The 19,254-nt window shown below is 41.3% G+C and overlaps 1 protein-coding gene across 23 annotated transcripts in view; it reads right to left on the bottom strand.

Annotated features, from left to right (window-relative positions):
• Positions 1-13,391: 13,391 nt before the first annotated feature.
• Positions 13,392-19,254, bottom strand: part of PTPRM (protein tyrosine phosphatase receptor type M) — a 440,472-nt gene continuing 434,609 nt past the window's right edge. For all 23 annotated transcript variants that reach the window (XM_086892393.1, XM_086892399.1, XM_086892410.1 and 20 more), the window contains 2 exons: positions 18,561-18,696; positions 13,392-14,292 (listed from right to left, as the gene is read on the bottom strand). In XM_086892393.1, coding sequence (XP_086748519.1) covers positions 14,239-14,292; positions 18,561-18,696 — 190 coding nt within the window. In that variant the 3' untranslated portion in view covers positions 13,392-14,238. The remainder of the gene's footprint in view (positions 14,293-18,560; positions 18,697-19,254) is intronic.

Below are 19,254 nucleotides of genomic sequence, written 5' to 3'. Positions count from 1 at the left end.
TCTTAAAATCTAGCTTACTGATTCTCACTATATTGCAGTGGAATGACTGCATCTTCTTCTTACCTGCCACAGCTGTCAGAGTGTGTCTTCTGGTGACTCTTATATCAGACTGTTGTTCAGTAATGAAATACTAAGTGGAAAAGAACTCCACACATCTCTGAGAGATAGAAAACCCCAAGGAAAAGAAATCTGTGCACGTTCACAAAGAACAAATCGTACCACCCAAGCTAGATTATTTTTTGATAGAATTACTAAATTAATGGATGATGGGAATGAAATCGATTAAGCGGTTCTGAGCTTTCAGTAAGGCTTTTGATATGGTGTGTCACAAAATCTGGTGTGAAAAATGAGTAGCCATCTGAGCTGCAAAGAAACTGTCATGGATTGAATCAAGGACTTAAGGGGAGGGAAAGAAAGTTCAAAAAATAAATGGCAATGACAAACCAGAAGGACGTATTTGCTCTGGGCTCTCCAAAATCTGGTGTTCATTTCACTGGTGTTTCATGCCCTATTAGGGAGCTGTTACAAAAGGTGGAGGTGACAATAAATTAGGAGGTTCAACTGAGTTAGAAATATGAGCAGGAATTAGTAGAAAGATGAATTTCCCCTCAGCCTCAGATTCACTCGACATCACCTCTCCACACACACTCCAGACCCTCTGTAAAATATTGAATCACACCCATTAGGCTGGGAGAAGGGGAGGGAAATACAGCAGGACTGAAACGTGTGCCCAGAGGAGCAGCATGGCGAGGTCAGCACAGACCTTGGTGGAGAGACCTCCAGAGCACCTGGCTGCATCCAGCTGGTGACCCTCTGGGCTGTGGGTTTTGGTTCTCTCACAGCTTGCTTTGCCTGACAGCTGTGCTCTGCTTGGAAGGCTGAAAAGCCAGCAGAGACCTATAGAGATGGGAATTGGAAAAAAAAATAAAAAATTCAGCAATCTGACTCACGTAGCACAGAAAAAAGGGTATTTTAAGGAATGTGTGGGAATGTTTCCTATCATGTCACAGGAAGATCCTGTCTGCACGCTGATGAAGCTAGGCTTCAAATACAGCTTTGCTGTACTGATTTTTATTCCCGTTTCTGTGTCTTTTCAGTAATAAATTGGAGAATTAAAGGTGACACAACCAAGCCAAAGGACCAGCAAGGGTCTGTGACATACCCTAGGACAGATCCCTGAGCAGTTGATGCCTTAAAACTGAATGCCAACAGTTTTAAGCACTTTATAATCATTTAACTCCCTCCCTCCCTCTTAGCGTTAGCATTTACTTCCAAAAGTTGTTGGATAAAACCACTTAAAGACCTGGAAAGCGCCTTTTATTCCTATATGTGTGTTGTAGCAATTTCTATTCTGAAGGTCTCAGACCTTCTGTGACTCATTTTCTCAGGTGATTTCAGATTTTTGAGCAAGTGAAGTAGCGAGCATGAATGACAGTAACACTTTGCCAAGCAGAGAGACTAATTTTCTTCTGTTACAGAAATTAATGTCATTCTTTTTGGATACAAAAGAAATCTCCTGGCTGATGAACTTTGCTCTGACACTGGGTGGGAATGGTTCCAGACTGTTGTTATTCTCTCTCTCTTTCCCCGGAATTGCTTTGCTCAGCAGCTATTTATTTGTAGGATAGTGAATAAGCCAAGGAGCCGCGCCAGTTCCTGCTGAGAATCAGTGATCAGCTCTTGTGCTGGGGGAAAAGGCAATAGGAGCTGAGCCCTTCTGAGGGAAAACTGCCTAGTTAAAGACCTCTCAGCTGCTGCCAAAACCAACAAGGCAAACAGCCTCGTGGGCAGCCATGAACCCATGGGGTTGAGAGGTCTTTGCTGGTGGCACAGTCCACTGGCTGAGAACACCTGCGGTTTGAAGGAGCCAGCAGTCCTTTCTGATTAACAACCTCCTACAAAGCACATTTTCATCTAATTTACCTCTTTTGGCTTTCAAATAAGCAAGTGTAATGTCACACCTGCTAAGCAGCTAGAATTATGCAGCATCATAAATTAAACTTTTTAATTTGCCAAGATTCCTGGCTTATGCCGTTTATCATTCAGAGTCATCCTTCAGAGAGGCAGGAGTGTTTCCTGCATGGCTGCATGTGAGAGGGGAATCTTTTCCCCTAGTCCTGCAGCACAGGAGGAGGCACGGATGGCAGTGGGCAGGGAGTGCCAGCACCGGGAGCTCTCCAGAAGGATGCATCATTAGCAAAGTCATTAACCCAGGACACCTGTGTGGCACCTGTGTGTCACAGCCCCACAGCTGCTGGAGTGGCTGGCGAGGTCCTGCTCCTCGTGGTGCAGACCAGAGCCCTCTGTGGCTCAGGCACTTTCTGTCAGCAGGGCAGCACTGAGGAGCCAACAGCTTTGCAGCTGTCAGGTTCTCTGAGAAGTCCTTACAAACAGGAGCATGATGCTCACATTAGTGCTGCTGTTCCAGCTGAGTAGGCTGGCATCAGCTTCAAACGTTCTGCTGTGCAGGAAGGGAAAGTGTCTTTATGAAGTTGGGTATTTTCAGCCTCCTTCCTCCTGTCCCTCGACTCAAGGCCCAAATCTGTTTAATGCATGAGAGAGGGAATTAGGGAACAGCATCCTTCTGTAAATGCATTTCACTGATGGAAGCTGGCTTTGGAGATTGTTATCTCTTGAAAAGTATTTAATGCAGTGGGTATCTGTTGGAAAAGTATTGATGAGGCTACATTTTACATAAAAAGAGCAAAATGGTGCTGCTGCTTAGCACAAGTTCCCTGAAGTAGAAATCAGAAGTGTGAGCTAGTCACAGGTCTGTTAATTGCAGAAAAAAATGGGGTGACTGTACTGTCTTTTCCTGTGAAATTTTTCAGTGGCCTTTTTCCTAAAGCTGAATCCTTCTCATTGTTTGGAGAATTGCAATAGATTCTCCTTCTCAATAAGCAATAGGCTTATTCATGGACTACAACAGTCTGAGGTCAGGGAATGTGGAGTGAAAACACTAAAGTGAAAAAATAATTTCCTTTTGAAGAAACATTTGAAGTAACAAAAAATTGCTTTTTGAACAAATCTATGAAGAGTTATCTAGGCAGAAAGTAATACAAATGAGTTAAACTGCTCATAAGCATTTGACCTTTTCCATAAATGAAAAATCTGTATCAAAATAGATATAGTTATATGTGGATGTGCTTAGGGTAAAATAACTGCATTTAAAGAACTTGACCCAAAAATAGTAGCACACATAGTCTAGATATTCTGGCATCACAAACAGATGCTAGAAGATGAGGGTGATTAGTGGTACTTTGCAGGGAAAGAGAGCTTAATTTGGATGCTATCCCTTCTTTCTGTACAACATACACATAGCTGCTCAGAAAACAAGCTGAGAAGGAGCCCAGAAGGACAGCAGTGAATGGCATGAACCCCCCAAAAGGGAAAACAAAGTTCACCAACTGTGTAGAGCACGGCTCAGCTTTCCCTATCTGCCCTTGGCTTTGCTGGGGCCAGAGGGCAGAAGGTGGATTCCTTCTGTACAGCCTTCTCCTGGTGAGATCCTGGGCTTGTCAAGGGAAGAGCAAAGGAGCTGTGAAGGCTCAGAGATGTACCTGCTTATGAGACACCAAAACTGCTCTTTGATATTGTGCAATCAGGACAATCCATGGAGGTTTTATTTCATTGTGGTCTCCTCTGAAGGAAGATAAACTCAAGTTAAATATGCACATTGCCTATGCAATGCTGATGAAAAATCTTCTACACTCTGTCCCTTAAGGATATGTCCCATTAAGGGATATAAAAATCCTTTGTTTAAATGAAGACTACATTATTGCTGCTCACATCTAAATTAAAGTGTGGAGACCAAGTATGGAGTTGTTACACAGATCTCTTCCCAGGGGACTTAGCCACGTTTATTCAGTGTAGGGACAGATGTGGGAGGCTCAGGGTCTGCAATAAGCATATCCATGGCTTGGATGTGCTGGCACCGCTGGGCCCTTCTCAGTCAGCAATGGGAATGCAGCCTATGGGTAGCAGACTGTGTCTTGCTTCAGCTGGGCCTGGAGTAGAAATAATAAATAACAAATAATTCCAAGTCCAGTAGGAACAACCCATCTCCACAGGTCAGTAGTGTTAAATGTCTTCTGGAAGCCAAATCAGTTGGATACCTCATCACCATGTGAAGTATATTTAGAACTTCACACCTGTGAATCATAATAAAAAAATATGCTAACATATACATCAACAAGGTGTGATTTGTGATGTTAATGACTTTCCCATCTATACATTTACTGACAAAATATATTGCATAATTTATGGAATTGCTTTAGCACTCAGAGCGCTAACAGCACCTCTGATTGGTTCAGATCAGTGCCATATGTTGTAGAGAAAATACGTTTATACTCAATGAAGATATGAATTTTAAGGAAACCTTGAGCAAAATGATAAAATTATTAATGCGCTTTCTGCCTGTTGAACACAGAATTTATATTTGTGATCTTATCTGAGATGTGTTTCAACAGTCAGCTTGGCTTTTGTTTTCACCCCTTAAGGCTTTCTTCAAATATTCCTGTCCTAGAAATGTTTTCTGAAGCTCTACAACCAGACAATTAAGTGAGTACAAAGAGCACAATAATTACTCCACACAGCAAGTATCGTGTTGTGTATGGTAATGCCTTTCTTCCTTTCAGTTTTTCTTAACTAGAGATAAGTTACACCGACAGTCTGGCTTCTGAGTCCATATCCAGCTCAGTCAGGATGAGTTTTAAGAGAATATTGTGTTTCAGAAAGTACATAAATGCAAATGCTTGAAGACTGGAAAGAGTTAAAGTAATCTAGGGATTTTTCATTCTCACTAATTGATGAGAGCATTTAAATTTTAAACTCTACTGCTATAATTGATATATATATATATATATGTATGTATTTAAACTCCATTTCCTCAATTGTTTACATTATATTAACATACAGCATGTTACTTTAAACAGGTTTGTCCTTTCTGAAAGGATTTAGGTGTATAATTTGCAAGAGGAGGTGATGGTAGCCCATCTTACAGGGACACCATCATTGTCAGTTTGTGGAGGCAGACTGGTCTCTTCAAGATGACTCACCCCATGGCCATGGAAAAACAGTTTTGGGGAAGGCAGGCTCCTAGCAGGGTCCTCAGATGGCCATGGTGAGTCAGAGCCCTGGCACGTGTGTTTTATTTGAAATACAGATTTCTGACAATCCTGGTAGACATTGGCCAAGTTGGCCAAGCTTTTTTTCTTTCCTGCCTCCTTTCCAGAGAGAACTGAAGATGTGTTTAACTGCTGCCAACTTTGTTAGCTGATTGATGGTCTTGCTGGCCTGGCCAAGCACTGCTCTGAAGGTTAGGTTTCCTGAAAGCAGAAGGAAAATTCCCCCATGACCATTCTGGCGCTTGTAGAACAAGCAATTTGTCTGACTGGCTGCTGAATGTATTAATATTTGAAGTTAATTTGTCTGCTTGAATAATCTGGTGCCAAATCATGTAACCATTTATCAGTTGTAAAGGGAAGACACAGCTCTTGCCCAACCACCTCTAGAAAATAAAACCACCATAAGCTTGGTACATTTGACACAGCTGATCATGGAAAATTACACTGCAATATTGTTCTGACTGCTTGCTAACAAGACCTATTTAGTAGTCTTATGCTCAAGGTTGAACTAAATTATATCTTCATTGTCCAGAAGAAATGTAACAAATGAATTTGTAGTTGTATTAGCAGTGCCAGTTATGGAAGGGTGTCCAAGTCTTCCTAAGAGTCTCTGCTAAATGGAAATCTCATGCAACAAGTACATGTGTTGCAAGAGAGCATTCTCAGCAGAGGTCTTGGGAGGGGAGAGAATGCTCTGTTTAAAGAAATGGAAGGTAAACACCACCCAAAGCAGTAAAACTTTGCCCACCTTCATCAGATGATGCCCTTCCCCCAGCTGCACTGCTGACAGATGGTGGGATGGCAAACAGGAGAGCAATGCTGCCAGCAGGAATGAGAGCCTTCACTGGAGGACTTGGGTTTGGCAAAGCTGCCTGTCAAACTGGCCACAGGATTACCACAGACTGATTCTTTAGTGTTGTCACTTACCCAAAACGTGGGTCAGAGTGATTTGGCAAGAGGGAAGGCTGGCAATGGGAAGGGAGGAAGGAAGAGAGGAGTGCCAACAGACAGAGAGAGAAGCTCTATTTGACCAGTAGGCTTTTTCATCTGCTATAAAGACAGTACAGTTTAATATATCAAAAGCTTTCATTTAATAAATCAAAGGCTTTTATTCAAATCAGTTACAGCAGCACTCATTGCTGGGCCCTTTTGGTTGTCAGGCTGAACCATAGCTCCATGCAAGGCCGTCTAAAGAGGCCAGAAGACAGACTGATGTTGCATTTCATTCATTGATTGTCATTGAAAGAGATACAGATTTGTGCATGTGCTATTGTCTTGCTAGGTCTTGATGCAGATTGGTCAAGATCTGGTACAGCCAGGCTTGAAGAACCAGGATGTGAAAAGTATCTAGCTTGGATGATGGCTCATATTTTGCTCATACCCTACTGAGAATAAAACACAACCTGAATAAAATGAAGCAAAAGCATTGCAAGCCATTGGCAGATGTTTTTTAAGTGCTGTCTCTGGATTTGCTCAAAATCTGGTTTTCAGATGTAGGCTGTAATCATTCCAAAACACAGGACTGCAATCCATGGCTGCAATTCAGTGTGGCTGAGTCTGTCTGATCCCTGTAGCAGCAAAGCTACATTTTGGTTTATGTGGTGTTTACTACTGATTAAATTCCTGTCCATGTCCAACAAAGGTCACTCCCCTTATGCCTGGGTGTGCAAGTGTGCCAGGCATTCCCACCTTACTGTGCAGACTGGAGAACACTGAGATAATGAAATCTTCAAGGACCAACATAAAATGTCATCCCACTTCTCACGAGGCAAGGCAGTAACTATATTTCACTCCCAAGACTTTTCATCCCCAAAAGGTTTATATTATAGGCTGATAGTTATATACTGTATAAATCAGAATTTCAAGGGGACAGAGCAGCAGGTTAGTTCCCTATGCATTCAGCTCAGCTTTTAAGGGTTACAAATACAGAGTAATGAGATTGCATACATATCAGTGTCTCTTCAGAGGCTGCCATTGTTAACCTCATGTGTGGAAGGAGTGTGAAGTATGTGATCCAGCATGGTGCTCTCCCTTCTGAGTTATCTGAAGGTAATAGTTTCTGGAAGAGCAACTCCTCAGGGTTGCCACCTCCTTGTACAGTCTCTACAGTTGTGCAGGCCTGGAGACTCTCAGGAAGGGCTCTGCTGCTCTTGTAACATTCATTCATGGCACAGCAAAAACACTAGCTGGAGGGGGTTTGTCATAATAAGTGCTGGTTATAGAAATTGCTTAAAATGGACTGAATACCATACAAATAGAGAGGGCCAAACATCTGCCCCAAATTTTCTGCCACACACAATTACTTCCATGTTTTTATCACTTTGAATAAGTGGGCCAATATGCTCCACCTATTTAGGTTCATTTTTAAAATGTACTCTTAATGACATACATCATGTACTTAATCACCTGAGCAACCCTGTTAATTTTATGACAAGCAAACTCCTTTTAAAACTTTTTTGTTGAAGCATATTGCTGACTGATCTCTGTAGACCTTAGTCCTACAAACATTTATGCACTGTGGTGAACTGACACCAGCCAGCAAAGACACTTGCACAGTTCTTTCAGAGAACAGCAAGAGCAAAAGCATGGTAGACATGTGGATTGACATAAAAAGAGTTTAAGAAGTGAACAAAAGTGGAAGAAAAAAAGGGGGAAAAAAGGCCTCAAATAATTAATGCAAAAGCATTCACTCACCAACTCCCACAGACAGACCAGTGTCCAGCCAGTCTCCCAGAAATTGCTTCCCCCTCCTCCATCCCCCTTTTGCTGCTGAGTGTGATGATGTGTTGTATGGGACATCCTGTCTTTGGTCAGTGGAGCAGAGGCAGAGTGAAAACCAGAGGTCTCGATGTTGTGCGAACACTGATCAGCAATAGCTAAAATATTGGTGTGCTATCAACACTGCTTTATCACAAGTACATAACACAGCACCATATGGGCTGCTATGAAGAAAATGAACTTGCTCCCAATTAGACTCAATATAGCATCATGACAGGACATGCACAAGGACTGATGAACTCATATATGCAAAATGTGTGTATCAGATTGATTTTTTTGTGTACGTTGAACTAGACAAGAGGATATTAATGTGTTTGTAGGACTGGGAGCTCTGATTGCATTTACTCAGGGCTGGCAGCAGTATTAATGTATGTCTAGCATGAAAGATACTTAGGCTTTAATTGTGACCCCCAAGCACATAATCACAAAACCCCTCAATTGATAGAAATATCACAACTGTAGAGATACAATTAAAAATCTTGTAGCTGCTACTAAAAACACATCAATTCAAGAGTTTCAGAAGTAAAAATACCATTGCTTGGAAAGACTGTGAAATATTAATCTCCACTGACATATTCCCTCAGACAAGCTACAGCAAGTATCATTCTCACTCTTCATATCCAAGGCCTCCCTTTGCCTTTGTACATTGAATCCTACCAGCAGTATTAAAAAAAAAAAAAGAATAAAAATCATGACAGTGTTTGTAGACCCCAGCCCTCTTCAACCTCAAATCTTCCTTCCACCTCTCTCAAGTCATATTACTGAGAAAGAAGAGCACATGCTGTGGTGACAGGACTGGAAGGGCAGTGGGAGCACCAGAGGGCATTGCATCTTCCAGGTGAGCCCCTGGAGGTGATGACTTGCCCCGAGAGCAGGTGAAGACCTGAAGAGACAGACTGGAGAAAGTGTGGGCAGCAGGAAGTGGCTTTCATGCTTGAAGCAGATCAGGCGAGTCTGGAGAAATAACCAGGACAGGAGCTGCCTGTTCAGCCTTCCACAGAGAGGTCTGCTTGGAAACAGCAGCAGGAGTGAAGAAGGCATTTTGCTGCTGCTGTTTATTGCAGTTTGCAAAGGGTTGTCAGGGCTTTAGAAAGGTTTTTCCATTAAAGTGGGCTAGGATGCTGAAGGGGAATGCTGGCTGCTGAGCAGGGATGTGCAGAACGAACTCCCTCATGCCAGTGGTGTATGGAAAGCTCCTGCAGGCAGAGCATGTGAATGGCTGAGGCAATGCAAATACACACATTAGTTTGTAATTTCACCATATAGGCAAGGTCTAAGTGACAAAAATCAACCAAACAAATGAGCACTAGAAACAGCATTATTTTTCACATGGTCTCTTGGGTTTTACTGGTAGTGTGCACCAAAATTGGTAGTGGTCACTGTCCCTAACAAGCATCACACAACAGACCTGAGATGTGATTTTTTTTTCTATTCTTAATTTATTTTTTCTTTTAATAAAGCCTTTTGTCTGGCATGAGATATGGGATGCATGAGATTTTGTAGTGCAAGGCTCCAAGTTGATAAAGGAAGTGTAAAGCCAACAATAAATCCAAAATGATACAACGAATCATTCTGTTACAGTGATCTGCCTCTATAACTTGCTGCCTGTGACGGCTAATGCACAAATGCTTTAAGAAGTTACCTTGGGAGGCAGAGCAATCCAGTAACTTTTGAATCAGAAAACTAATGAGGCTATAAAACCTCAAGTAAACTTCAAATTTACTTACTTTAGTAATTTTTCATATGGGTGAGGGGGCAGGGGGAGAAGGGACAAGACTCAAAACAACCACAAAAGGAGATTCAGCAGATGATCCTGCTCAGTTTTGGAGTAAGTAATGCCAAAAGCTTTAGGTTTGCTACTGCCATTACGGATTCCCCAGGCCTTCCCAAAGGAAGGTGCTTGGTTGGAATAGCTGTTGCTGGAAGTGTCAATTTATCTCCATTGCTACACCTCAAAGAACAAAAGCCTATTTGTGTCTTTTGTTACATGTTATTAAAGAACTGCGAAGGGACACATACAGTAAGCAGCTAGATCTGGGGCAGACCCACATACAATGAAATAGAAGGAAAACATTTCGGAGATATTAAAGGTGAGCCAGAACCAGATAAAGGAGATACCCAAAATGAAGATGGTCTTGATGATGCATTACACCTTCAGATCACGTCTTTGTGGCACAGACACTTTTTTGAAACGCACTGTGTAGAGCTGGGCAAGAAGTTTTTCCTATTTTTTTAATTTTTCATCTTACTAGATATAGACCTTAAGCTGTAAGTACTCCATGAAGGTATCCTGCTGATAAAGAAGCCCATGAAGCTGTCAGGAGCAGTGCTGTTACAAAGATGCAGATTACCTGCCTGCCATCACCTCTCTCACCATCCCCACTGCTGCTCTTTCAGAATAGCTTAGCAAAAATTACCTACCTCAAGTCCTGAAGAGATGATGAGTTGTGTGATACAACAAATGGCAAACCATTTAAAGCATCTCTTTATTCATTTATATACCTCTTATATACTGGGTACATGGGCATTGAAGAAAACATCTTTGTGTCCATTCCAGACTGGGCCTTATGTTTCCCAAAGTTCTGCAGCTCTACTCGGCCTGCATTTATGTAACATTCTTCTGAAAAGGGAGGTTTGATTATGAACCTTTACAAAGGCCATCACTGCTGTTCTCTTTGTCTCCTCCAAAATGCTACCCTCCAGATAATTTTAGGAGTTCTGGAATATCAGCCCCACATGTTCATATCTTCTTTCTCTTCCTTTCTGTTTCCTTGTATTTTCTCTGTTCCTAACTCCTGAATGAATGGTGTGGGTTGGAATGCACTTGTCCAGCCCTGCTGCCATGGGCAGGAACACCTTTCACTAAGATACAAATTGCTCAGAACTTCATCCAACATGTCCTTGAATGTTTCCAGGAATGGGCATCTACCACCTCTCTGGGCAGCCTGTTCCAGTGTTTTTCCATCCTAACTGGGAAAAAAATCATTCCATCTTATCTAAATTGTTCCTCTTTTAACTTAAAACCATTACCCTCCATCCTATTGCAACAGGTCCTGTTACAAAGTCCATCACCATCTTTCCTGTAGACTACCCTGAAGTACTGAAAGGCTGCAGTGAGGTCTCCTTGGAGCCTTCTCTTCTCTAGAGAACAACCCCAGCTCTCTCAGCCTTTTCTTATTGGAGAGGTCCTCCAACCATGTGATCAGCTTCACCTGAAGTCCTCATCTGTTTTTTCTTCTTGGCAAAATACTGTTTTGCCTAAGCCTAGATTTCTCTGTAAATTGTAAGGATTGATAGCTGTAGCATGAGAGTGAGAACACAAAGCTGCTTGCTGTGCTTTCTTTAGCTGGCTCCAGTTTTACGACATTGAAGTTTGCAGAATGCTTTTTGGAACAACATCAGACAGACTGCAACATAAACTCTGTGTCAGAAGAACTAGGGAAGAAGAGTAATGTCAGTAAAACAATACAAAACACTGCAGAGCTCTTTCCTTCTCATCTCCTTTGACCCCCTTGCCCCACCTCAAGGCCTACCCGTGCAAAGTATGTCTGCAGAAGTGCAGCAGCTGAAATGATGTCTGATTGACACTGGCAATCTCTGTCCTCGGGAGAGAAATCCATGATTCCTGCTGCATTTCACGTTTGGGATCACATTACCAGCATCACCTTCTGTCCAAGGGCTCCTTTGGCACATGTATCTTACTTATGCTTTTTGAAACCCTGGATGTGTCCATGCATATTTCAATGGATAGATCACAGAACACAACTTTTCACGGTCCCATAATTATTACAAAAAGGCGTGCTTGGCTGGCATGCCTGGCCTGTCAAGCTGGTTGTGAGGAATATGATGTTAGAGGTTTGGATTTTGTTTCCTAACACTGGGGTTTTAAAATGAGTAAGAGCACATTCTGCAACAGGCTGAAGTGCTACAAGGTTTATCCAAGGACCATCATTCTTCTCAGGACTGGGGTTTTATTTCCCAAGTTTTTCAGTACCACTCCTCAATTTATAGCAATGGCCCGTACCTGCCAGCTACACTTTAAAAGAGATGCTTTCCAGATGCAGAGCAAACCCTATCTTGGTGTCTTCAGATCTGAATTTCAGAGTGGTTTTGAACTGGGAGTTGACAAGCTATGAGTCATTCTGTCCAAGCTGGATTGTTGGATTTAGGGCTTCTCAAAATGTATCAGGTTGACTGATACATTTATATAGATACTGTCCCCATTCCAGACGGCTTAGCAGGATCTTCTAAGAGCTGAAATACTGCGCAGTCAGCCACATCCCTGAGTGGGCTTTCCCATAAAGCTTTGGAAGTACTGAGCAGTTGCTATGCTTGCAATGTCTCCTTGAAACTTCTGAGTGAGAAAATGTTCTGCAGCTCTAGCAGATGGCTCAGCAAGCCATTGCTGACTCATTCCCCCTTTTTGCTGCTTTGTTGCTGCAACAAAGGCAATTCTCAGCATATCCAGACATTGGTCAGTGCTTTGTGGAAAGGGGAACCATCCAAACACCATGGAAGATCAGCACAGCCATTCTCAGGAGCTTTAATGGTGTAAACCTGTCCACTGGCAATACTGACAACAGCTCTAGTAATGGAGCAGTTTCATGATTTTTTGAGTTAACTTCCTCACCAGCCATTCTAGTATTGGTGTCCTTAACGTCTTTAAGAGAAGGAATTACATTCCCCCCATAGCAGTCATACATCTCAAGAACAAGAGCAGCCTCTTGGTGCTCCCACAGCAGCAGCAGGCACAGAGGGAATGGCAGGGAATGCCCAGGGCTGCAGAGGGTTGCTGTGACAAGACCAAGTACTGCCAGCACAACACCATGTCTTCTTCAGAGCAGGCCATCTTTCAGGCTCTGCATTTGTGCACTTTTAAGCATTCAATTCACTTCTTTCATACACTGGTACAGCATATCTTACTCCACTCTGGTGAGCAGCACCCAGCTCCAGGGATCCCAGCAAAGGCTGAGACAACTGCAATTGTTCAGCCTGGAGAAGAGAAGGCTTCAGGGTGACCTAATTGCAACCTTCCAGTACCTGAAGGGAGCCTACAAGAAAGATGCAGATGCACTTTTTACAAGGGGTTGTAGTGACAGAACAAGAGGGAATGGATTAAAACTGAGAAACAGCCGATTTAGATTAAGTATTAGGAATAATTTTTCACTTTGAGAGTGGTGCCCAGAGAAGCTGTGGATGCCCCATTCAAGTGTTCAAGGCCAGGCTGAATGGGGCTTTGAACAACCTGGTCTAGTGAAAGGTGTCCCAACCCATGGCAGGGGCATTGGAATGAGAGGATCTTTAAGGTCCCTTCCAACCCAAACCATTCTATGATTCTGTGATTCTATGACCTCACTATTGGCTGGATCGACACTGGATCACACAATAAACACTCACTGGAGGTAGCTCAGTATTTACTAGATTTAATCTAAAAAAGAGGCTTAGTTGGAGGCACTCAGATGCCAAGAGATATTAAATTAAACAAAATTTTATCATGTATGTAATTATTTATTGAGCTGAGAATCCATACAAGGTAAACAAATGTTTACACTATCATACAGTAAGCATTTCCAGGGCTTAATAAAAATGATTGTCACTCACTGTGCTTCACCAAAAAAAATCATTTTAATGAATAAATAATTTGATGAAATCAAAAAAATATTTACAATATAAACAAATGAAAAAGCTTTGGATATATTAATCTGAGCATCCTGTCTTTTGCATTTTTTAACTGCATTTCCATCAAAATTCTCTCTCTGAAATGGTACAAAGTGGATAGAAATTACAACTCAACAAAGTTATCATGATTTGGTACATGTCTTTCTGTTAGTTCAGATAAGCTACATATGATTTGTTTGTTATGCACGTGTTAGAATACAAATATAACTAAAATCATATATTATCAAAATGCCAGACAGCATTCTCCACAGAACAGAAATGTACACTAGGCTGTGACAATAACTGAGAATCACAGGCAACGAAATGTAACAGAAAAAGTACAAATTCCTTCATAAGAATATAATTGTGCTCTCTTATTTACCAGAGGACTATGCTGCTTCACCACATCAATGGCTGAGTATGAGTACGGTGTTCAAGGACTGCCACGTGGTTCGGTGTAGGCTCACAGGGGTGCCAAGCAGCGGCTTCAGAGTGGGAATCGGGCAGTGCAAGCGGTTTTATAAACATCTTTTGGGGCTCTTAAAAAGAGCCAATTATACAAAGCAGTAGAAGCATAACACTGAGAAGTCTTCATCTCATTTACACAGACATCATGAAGTGACTTGCTTTGTTTGTGGTAGTGAAAGGAGGAGCTTTGTCTGTGCTGTTTAGACAATCAGCCAGAATTCAAGTATTCTAAAGCCACTTCGTAGCAGAATTTGTATTGATCCTGAAAAATCAAAAGAAAACCACAAAGTCAGTTATTGAAGAAACTTAATTAAAGGGGTCAATATCTCTCTCCTGTTAAAATTATTTACTATCAGCTATTGCCAGTGGGAACCAGTTTGCAAATCCAATTTATGTTCAGATAAGAAAATCGTTATATTAACCAGACAATAGACACTACACATAGTAACTTATGGTACTGCTCAGGTTAGATGAGTATTTAGCTGCTCTAACACACTTGTATGAGAAAAACTGACTGCACGTAAGCAAATTGACTTGCAACCCTTCTGTCATCTGTCAAAATGCTCATGTAGCACTTCATGAGAACTGGAGTTACTGAAATTCCTCCCTGAAAATATTTATCTTAAAATAGACCCAGTGTTTTGTACTTCCCTTATTGAAACTTTTATTTTAATGTCATTCAGGCACTTGCTACGTTTCAGGGCAAGAGTTGCTTAGTTACTGTTGGTCCTCTATCTCCAGCCCAAACTTTGCAATAGCCTTGTGAGATGGGGCCTGAGCTAAATTAATTGGATTAATTCCAATTAATTTTTAGCAACCGACAGTGATGCTCAAGTTAGGCTCTCCTGGCTCTCTCCCAGGCTAAGTTTTCAGGTGCCAGCCCTATGCTTCAAACAGAGACCTACTGGTTTTATTTTCAAGTTCTTGGAAACAGAGCAAGTTCCAGGGAAATCCCCTTCCTGAGGGATGCAAACCCACTCTGCACTTGTGGAAACAAAGGGTTATGACTTGGCCCCTTTCATGTCTTCAGTGGAATGGAGAGGACAGATGTTTGGGACTAACCTTTGTCCACTGTGAAACTTTAAAATGATGCACTCATTGATGACTTCCCAGCTTTATGTGCATACATACCCCTCTCTTGTTTCCATTCTTGCTACTTGCAATACATAAAAATATTACAAATATTTAAATGAAAAAAAAAAGATGAAACAAATAGTAAGTGCAGGTTTCCTGAATTTAAGGGCTCTGGCTTCTGAAAATTCAATTTGGAAACACCTGCCAGTTTTAAGACTATTTCTGTTACTGAAATGCCTCTTTTTCTTATGCAATTTATTCAGTTAATAAAGGGTAACTCAGCATTTATTGCCATTTAGGAACAACAACAGATTTAACAAGCTGACAGCACTCAGCCTTGCCCAACATCACAAGTAGTAAGATCTTCAGATATATTCTCTTTTCACTGAAGCAAAGACTTCAAAGGATTAAATCTTTTGCCCCTTACTTGTGATTTTGGGTCACATATTAGCTGAGGAGTCCACTTAACATGCAAAAGACCATATACTATTAATAAAATGAAAAAGCTATGAACAAGCATGGACCATTTAGAAGTTCTTTTGTTGAGAGATGCCATGTCATAAGGAAACAAATCTTAGGTGCACATATAACCTAAGTGATGAGTGAGTGAATTGTATGTGAGGGTTTAAAGTCCTGCAGGGTTCCATAAACTGCTTGTGTCTTCTTCAGAATAAGAAAAGAATATAAAAAGAGAAGAAAGGAAAGAAGAGAGCATTATGTAAATTCATTTTCTGCTTTTATTGCATATATGTTTCCAAATAAATGGAAATTGTTCTATAACTACATAACAGATCAAAACAAGAGATCAGCCACTCATCCATTTCCACTCTTCCATGCTCATTTTATGCTGATTTACTGATCCAGCAGAATAACTGTCATTTTCAGTAAACTGAATACCTGTCTTAAAGAGAAGACGTGTCTTATTTCCCACTGTGTTCACTTCACTAGTGTCCTTTGTACATTTTTATTATTCACTTGATGGTGGCTATTAAAAATCTCTTTAGACTATCTAGCTTCAGAGAGGTTAAATTTAAATTTATTTTCTAGGACACCTGTGGGTAGGCCCAATAACATTTATTACCAAATGCTTTGGGCATTTCATAAGAGATATTTTGCAATATCATGTGTTGCCTTTTTATGACAGCTGAAAAAAAATCAGATTTCCATACTGTAGGGATGTGGCATTCAGAATTTTATACTTGGAGGAAAACCAAAGGTTTCACTGAAATTAAGAGATGAATCTCTAAGTATGGATGGTAAAGACTGCTTTTTATCTAGTCAGAAAGTGCATGACATGTGTTGATAAAGCAGTCTTAAAACTATTTTTGTGAAATAATGTCATGATTTTGAGCATTTAATCTTTTACCATAAAATTTTACAAGGTAGATGAATATTACTGTTCCTTTTTCCAATAGAGAAACTGAGGCAAAGACATTAATAAAAGAAAGGTCATACAGGAAAAAGTCAGTAACAGAATTAGGAAAAGAACTCAAGTGTCCCAATTCCCTTTACCATGAAGTAATCTACATTGGAATTGAATACTGGCTAATTCAAATATTTGTTCCTATGAGATGACTGACCACAACTGAAGAGATGTCATTCTAATTCTGTTCAGTCAGTGCATTATGTGAGAATGGGAAAGATCCTGGTTGTCCCTTGCCTTTATTCCTCTGTCTGTTAAAATAGGGAAAACAGTACTGATCTCCTTCATGAGTGCTTTGAAATTTCCTAATAAAAAAAGGCCCTACAAGGCCTTTCTGTGCCTTCCACACATCCCCAATACCACTCTCAATTTACTAAAAGGAACTTTTATATCTAAAATAATACATTTAGCTTTTTTGATTAAAAAAACTCTCTGCTGAAAAATTGAGATAACTGCCTGACAAATCTATATCTGGAGAACTGTCACAAATGGGAATTTATAGAGAGCATTTTCTTTAACTGTACATCTACACTGGTAATTTTCTTTTTATTTCTATAAAATAAATGAATAAGAGATCAGTGAGTACTGTGGACTTAAGCTCTAGGAGAATGGAGAACATCAGGCCTGCCAAATCCCTGTCTAAACTCTACTACATGAATGAAGAAGTAGGACATTTTAATTCATATCTAGGAAATAAAAATGTATGGTTCTCAGCGAGATGATTCTCCTCCTGAGAATATAAACTAGAGGAAAAGAAGCCAAACAAGCTGCTCCCTCCCACCATTGTGGAAGTTTGATAGTTTCTCGCTGATACAAGACTCACAGTTCTACACTGCTGGCTCATGGCCCTGTGGTGCTCATGAACTCCCTCTTTGCTTTGCACAGCTGACAACATCTGGCCTTTTTCCATATGCTTGGCCAGAGCTGGGCCTAGGGAAGAGTTTGGGACTTCAGAGGCAGGCAAGGAGAGAGCACTGTGATGGGGGATGTGGTGGGAGCAATTCTCCCACAGGAGAGAGGAGGCACAGCCATCCATGTTTTGGGGAGATCCCTCCCTACCTGCCTTCACCTGTCTGTGAAAGCCTTGCTTTTTCTGCCTATTCTCCAGTGTGTGCCACGCTCAGCTCATCTGAGGGGGTCCTCTCCTAAAATGACAAGAGGTTGGACCTGCTCAGTGAGAAGTATCCTGCCTCACCCTGGGCATGCTATAGAAAAGTTGCTGAAATTACCCCAGCTTGTTTAACCAGAGCTTGCAAAATTGGCTCAGATTGGGTTAACATCCCTGAAAGCGCCCAGATGCTGCTTCCTCCTGCCTGTGATATTAAATCAAATGCAGCTGCCTCTTAAGCAGCCACCTCTGCAGCAGGATGTTGTAAAAGTGTCTTTTATAGCCCAGGCTTCAGAACAGGGCATCATGCTACACCCATCTCCAAGTACAAAACTACACACTGGAGTGTAAGAACCTGCTGGTTTAAGCTGTTCTGCAGCTCTTCTGGCATAGCAGCTGGCACTTCAGCAGTTCTCCATTTAGGAAAAAAGCTCATAAAACACTCTCTAGGAAAATAATTGCACATGGCCCCTTGTTTCTGAACTTCTTTAATCTTTCTATGAGATAGAGCAACCATAATTAAATGCAATATTCTGGATGTCAAACTGAAATTCATGGCTTTGATAAATATTAGGCAATTAAGCTATTTATAAAATATATAATTTGAAAATCTGGCATTTAATTTTATATAACTATTATTTCTACCATGCAAGACCACTTGGTTCAGCTTGCTAGAAAAGAAAATTAATAAGGATGTTCATCTGAAAGTTTAAAACTCTTAAAAAATTCAAATGAACAGAGACAAAGTCTCCTTGGGAAGAAAGCAGAGTAAAAATACTCTTACAAGTGAAGTGACTTCATTATCCCCTTTGAAAATGACTTGCTTGCTTTGTGAACAACTCCCACTGCAAATCCTGGAAATCTTACTGACTCTTCTGAGAAAAAGAACATTTTCTATTTAATGGTGCAGTTAAAAAGCTCATACCAGAAGGTCCACCATGTTAGGCTTATTATTCCTCAGTGTCTTCACAGCATGGAATACATCAACAGCCCTCTGATGTCGAAGCATTTCACAAACAATACTGATTGCACAAAATGTCCCACTGCGGCCGCCTCCATTCCTGCAGTGAAAGTGATAAAATGGTTCAGTTACAATGGACTCTGTGTCACAAGTGTACAGCAACAGGGATGGCTCCAGAAGGCATGAGTTCCAGCAGGGAGAAACCACAGAACATTCCTGGCCCCAGAGGCTGCTGAACTCCAGGCAAAACCTGATTTTTAATTGGAATTAGCATGCTGAAAGATTTTAAAGCTATGATTCAGAAGTCAGCAGGCTGACAGCCTGGAGGGAATTGAATGGCTGAGGTTTGCATCACCCTTCAGTGAACACTGGAGACAGCACAAAGAGGATGCTAAAATAAGGATAAAGTACTTTTAGTTTCAGTTCAACTCTGCATTGTAAACACACATGGCTGCAATGAGCATCAGGCCTGGAAATGCCACAGAGAATGCGAGTCTTTGAGTCCTTTTGTTCCAGATTCTGGTTCTTTCCTCCTGGACACAAAGGCATTTCAGAGGAACTGCAAAAGCACCAGAAGTCTCATTTGTGGGAGTCCTGGTGTCTTCGCTTGGTATGGCACTGGGTGGTGCTGCCATGTCCCCCTGGCTGATCTCAGCTC

This window comes from Cyanistes caeruleus, chromosome 1 (genome assembly GCF_971803275.1).
Source record: "Cyanistes caeruleus chromosome 1, bCyaCae1.hap1.1, whole genome shotgun sequence".
In the NCBI taxonomy this organism is placed as follows: Eukaryota; Metazoa; Chordata; class Aves; order Passeriformes; family Paridae; genus Cyanistes; species Cyanistes caeruleus.
The sequence above is the reverse complement of the archived record's forward strand: the minus strand, read 5'-3'. Positions and strand labels throughout refer to the sequence as shown.